The following is a 4,992-nucleotide window of genomic DNA, read 5'->3' on the forward strand; positions in this document are numbered from 1 at the left end:
GTCGACCGCCTCAGGGCACCGAGACGTAAGGCCGTTACTTCCTCTGTGAAGGGCCTGAACTCGTAAAACTCATGTGTACAACTTCACCATAGCTAGGATCTTGCCTCCTCATACCTACCCCCCATTCTACTGTCAGTCTTAGATCCACGACACGACCCCCCCCCCCTCCCCGAATCTCGCCATTGTCCTCGCAGTGCTTCCACTTGTCGTCAGGAGGCGTGTGGAGGGTAGTGTGCCCTATATCTGTTTCTGTAGATTAGTTTTTCTCCTGTGTAGATCTATCTCAGTGACGTTGTATTGCGGAACAAGCAACATGGTTGTGCATTTTGGGTCCTCCGGACCCAGTTTAGAGTAGCATGTGAGGTGCGTGTTCCCCAATTCTGCCTGACTGGATATGGGGGACCTTTTCTTCTCGGGGGCAGCGATTGGCTTCATAGATAGGGCCCGCTAACGTCTCCTGGTTTGTATTGACAACTTCTTAACCACTACGACAATTTTTGCCTGGCTCTGGTTTTGATGTATAATTCTAAAGGTGGCGCCAAGCTCTGCTCACAACACAACATCAGCTGATTCAGGAGGAATGAGGTTTCGGGACACCCAAGGATTTGAATGCAAGTCTTTAATGGTATGCTTGTAAGGATCTGTTTTAATATATGAATGTTGTCCTTTTATAGAGAGAGAAAACATCTTTGAGATTGATGCAGATATATAAGAGCGCTTTTGCTATTTATCAGGTGCCCGGGAGAGGGGGTTGTCGGCGCTGGAGAACATGAGGTCAGGGTGGTTTAGAGGGATGGCCTTGGCTGAAGGTAGCACGGTATTGGCGGCCGCTCATGTGCATCGAGGAAAACCCTATATCTGAGTCTCCTAGATCGGATGATGGCGGGCTTTTGTGCCGTTCTCCCTCCCGGTGGGCATTGTTTTGGAGCAGATTCTAACTGGAGGGGCCAACATGTGGAGTGTTGTTACATCTACTGCGTTGAAGACGACGGTTCTCAGCGACGTGATGCAGTGGAGTCTCAGCGTTCGATGCTGGTTGATGGACGCGCTGGCTGGTGGTGTTGTCTGACGCCATGATGATGTCGATGGTAGTTGGTAGTTGGGTCTGGCAAGGTCAATGCGACGATCCCTCTTGAAGATTGGACAGTGGAAGATGGTGGTGGCAGATCCTAGAGCGTGCGCATGTGGCGCGCGCTGTGGGTCAGCTAGATCGGTTGGTGCTCTCGGCTCGCTGTAGGGCGGCTTCGTGAGGCCACCGAATTAGATGATGTGCGTTGATGCAGTCAGGGCACATCATAAACCTTATTGGTGTAACGACATAGATCGCCAGAAAGGTGGCTTTGGATTGATTTTTGTATTTATTTTGCCAGACTATGCTAAATAACATAATAAAAATGATTGTGTGCATAGTTTGATACACAGGCCCGAGAAAAAAAACTGTGCCTCTCGCTGCGTGGGGGTGGGGGGCTGTTAGGCCGGTTGTTCTGGCATGGGAGTCGGGAAGAAGATGGACAAGAATCGTGGGGTGGATGGAAGGTTGAAGAAGGCGGGGCAACCGTTGGATTAAGATCCAACGGCCCACTCAGATTGACCGAAAGGTTGAATATATAAGAGCGCTGCTATACGTACGATCAAACTTCATACGATTTTGCGTACGAGCAGACTGTTCTAGTGTAGTGGGCCCAAACGTTGGGAACGGGCCTGTGTCTTGTCGTACAAAATCGTATGGGAAAAATATCGTACGCAAGGCAGTTTTGAATATATAACAGCAGGTACCACACTACCAGTGCCACCTGAGCTTTGCCAATGCTGAGTCCTGCACCCAGCAAAAACCATGCTCCCGTGACGTCATCGCCGTACTGGCCGGCGCCAACCATGGCGTTGGGGGGCAGCGCCGTCGCCGGTCGCCGTCGCCACGTGCTGCTGTTCCCACTGGCGTACCAGGGTCACATCAACCCGATGTTCCGGCTAGCCGGCATCCTCCACGGCCGCGGCTTCGCCGTCACCGTTTTCCACACCCACTTCAACGCCCCGGATCCATCCCGCCACCCAGAGTACCGCTTCGTCCCCATCCCCGACGGCATGTCCGGCCCAGCACCCGTCGCTATCGAGGACGTCGTCTCCCACATCCTCGCGCTCAACGCCGCATGCGAGGCGCCCTTCCGTGACCGCCTAGCCGCCGTCCTGGAAGAGTACTCCGGGGATGCCGTGGCGTGCATCATCGTCGACACTCACCTGCTGTCCATGGTGGAGGTGGCCACGAAGCTCTCCGTGCGCACCCTCGTCCTCCGCACTGGCAGCGCCGCCTGCCTCTCGTGCTTCGTCGCCTACCCTCTCCTCATCAAGAGAGGCTACCTCCCTGTGCAAGGCACGTAGCATAATTCCCACGAATATCTCTAGGATCGATCGATTGACCCTGGTTTGTTGCAGAATCGGAGCTGGAGACGGAGGTGAGCGAGCTGCCGCCGTACCGGGTGCGCGACCTGATGCAGCTCGGCAAGCGCCACGACCTGACGTGCAAGCTGCTGGAGCGCGTCGTGGAAGCCGTGAAAGCGTCCTCCGGCATCATCCTCAACACTTTTGACGCGCTGGAGCGGCGGGAGCTGGTGAAGCTCCGGCGTGACCTCGATATGCCGGTGTTCGACATCGGCCCGCTCCACCTGTTCTCGCCCGCCGCCGCAGCCGAGAGCAGCCTGCTGCGGCAGGACCGGAGGTGCCTGAAGTGGCTAGATGCGCGGCCGGCGGCGTCGGTACTGTACGTGAGCTTCGGCAGCCTGGCATGCATGTCGGCCAGGGACCTGGTGGAGACGGCCTGGGGCATCGCCGGCAGCGGCGTGCCGTTCCTCTGGGTGGTCCGGCCGGGCCTGGTCGCCGCGGACGGGCTGACACGGCTGCCGGATGGGTTCGAGGAGGCGACACGCGGGCGCGGGATGGTGGTGGAGTGGGCGCCGCAGGAGGAGGTGCTCCGGCACGCGGCCGTGGCCGGGTTCTGGACGCACGGGGGCTGGAACTCGACGACGGAGAGCGTTTGCGAGGGGGTGCCGATGCTTTGCCGCCCGCACTTCGGCGACCAGATGGGGAACGCCAGGTACGTGGAGCACGTGTGGAGGGTGGGCTTCGAGGTCGCCGGCGCGCTCGAGAGGGGCGGCGTGGAGGCCGCCATCAGGCGGCTCGTCACAGGGAGCGAGGGAGCGGAGATGCGGGCCAGGGCCGGCGAGCTGAAGAAGGCGGCGAAGGAGTGCACCGGCGAGGCCGGCTCGTCGGGCCTCGCCATCGGTAAGCTGATCGATCACATGCTGGCACTGTAGGTCGTGGCCGTACGCGTTTACCTCATTAATGTGCCTCTCGTGCTATTTTATGTCGTTTTTCACTGTGTGTCAGTTCGAATCTCGGTTAATTAAGTACTCCTATGTAAAGAAATATAAGAGCGTTAGATCATTTAGTGATCTATAAACATGAATGATCTAAACACAACGTGATGGTCTAAACGCTCTTATATATCACTAAATGATCTAAACGTTCTTATATTTCATTGCGGAGGGGTGTTTATAAGTCAGTCTTGCCTTTGGTTGTGTAGATTACAAGAAAATTACGCATTTGTGTTTGTATAAGTTAGGTATGGGACGAACAAGTTGATGAGGTTATTTGTATGTGTCCTCATATTCGTATGGTTGACGCCATTCTGGCATAATCTTGTGCTGTTGTCATGCATGATTCAAACTTCCTATATATAATTATATATAGTACTCGTGATACATGTTGAGAAGACTCGTGATACATGTGCTAAGACTTCATAGACTACTAGATGGCAGTCAATTCAAACATTGGGTATTTCTGTGTTTTGTGCTGTCAAGCATGATCCACACTTCCTATATATAATAGCATGATTTTGTAGGCTATTCATGATGCTTAATGCTAAGACTTCATGCTAGTCGGCAGCCCGTTCAAAATTTTGGCCATTTTGAGGAGTACCGGAATATCAGTATCGAAATTTCAGACTGGATTTTTTTTCACTTGAAATTATTTTAGGATAAAGTAGGCATATTCCCAGTACAAAATTTAAAGATTGTGAATATTTGCCTGTCTGAGGATATTCCGTTACTTTGAAAACAACTAGTCATACCTTCTCAAGAAAAATCACATGTTGAATTTTAAAAAATTGCGGGTAAGATGACTCTTAAATTTATTTATTTATTTTGCTCAAAGGAGTTTCATACTCCCTCCAATCCAAATTAGCTACCATGTCAGTTGTTTGACTCATATGACTGGACCGTGTAGATTTTTTTTGTAACGATCCGTATTTTCGCGAGAAAACTTTCGATCTATTCATCGTCTGTCATGACAGTACAAGGAACATGCGAAATAACAAAAATTACACCATGTCCTTAGAACACCTAGTGGCAACTACAACACTGGAGCGAGACAAAGACTGCCGCTATCATCGCCACTTCCTCGCTGGAGCCGGGAAAAATTTATTGTAGTACACAGTCGGGAAGTCATCATCCTAGTGCCCCACAGGACGAACACTCTAGGATAAAACCTGTCGCCGATGAAGAGAAGTGCGGGTAGGAAGAATCGAACATGTGGACACAAGACTGAGGACAAACGAAGACTGGATCCAAAAATATCCAATGAAGACCAGCACCAATCGAATCCTATGGGATCCAACGGACACACCTCCACATGCCCTCCGACCACCACATGCCCTCCGATGACTCTAGACGCACCATCGAAACGGGGATCGGACGTGGGAGACAATATTCCTACTAGGTGACATCGTTGCCGCCACACAACCCCAACCGACATGCTGAACCAAACAAGAACAAGACCGGGGTCCCTTCCGCCAGGAAGGGGCCGTGGTCCTCCGTACCTCCAAGACGCAAAGGCCATCGGAGGTGGGGCAGACCGGAGGTGGCGGCGATGTGAGGAGGGGAAACCCTAGTCGCCTGGGTGTCGCCTCTTTCCATAAGGATCCTTTTACAAAACATTTTA

The 4,992-nt window shown here is 52.6% G+C and overlaps 1 protein-coding gene across 1 annotated transcript; it reads left to right on the forward strand.

Annotated features, from left to right (window-relative positions):
- Positions 1–1,773: 1,773 nt before the first annotated feature.
- On the forward strand, positions 1,774–3,720 carry LOC109779844 (DIMBOA UDP-glucosyltransferase BX8). Its single transcript, XM_020338466.4, has 2 exons — positions 1,774–2,368; positions 2,431–3,720. The coding sequence occupies exons 1-2, from the start codon at positions 1,807–1,809 to the stop codon at positions 3,306–3,308; spliced, it is 1,440 nt and encodes a 479-aa protein (XP_020194055.1). The 5' UTR covers positions 1,774–1,806; the 3' UTR covers positions 3,309–3,720.
- The last annotated feature ends 1,272 nt before the right edge of the window (positions 3,721–4,992 follow it).

This window comes from Aegilops tauschii, chromosome 5 (assembly GCF_002575655.3).
Source record: "Aegilops tauschii subsp. strangulata cultivar AL8/78 chromosome 5, Aet v6.0, whole genome shotgun sequence".
Lineage (NCBI taxonomy): Eukaryota > Viridiplantae > Streptophyta > Magnoliopsida > Poales > Poaceae > Aegilops > Aegilops tauschii.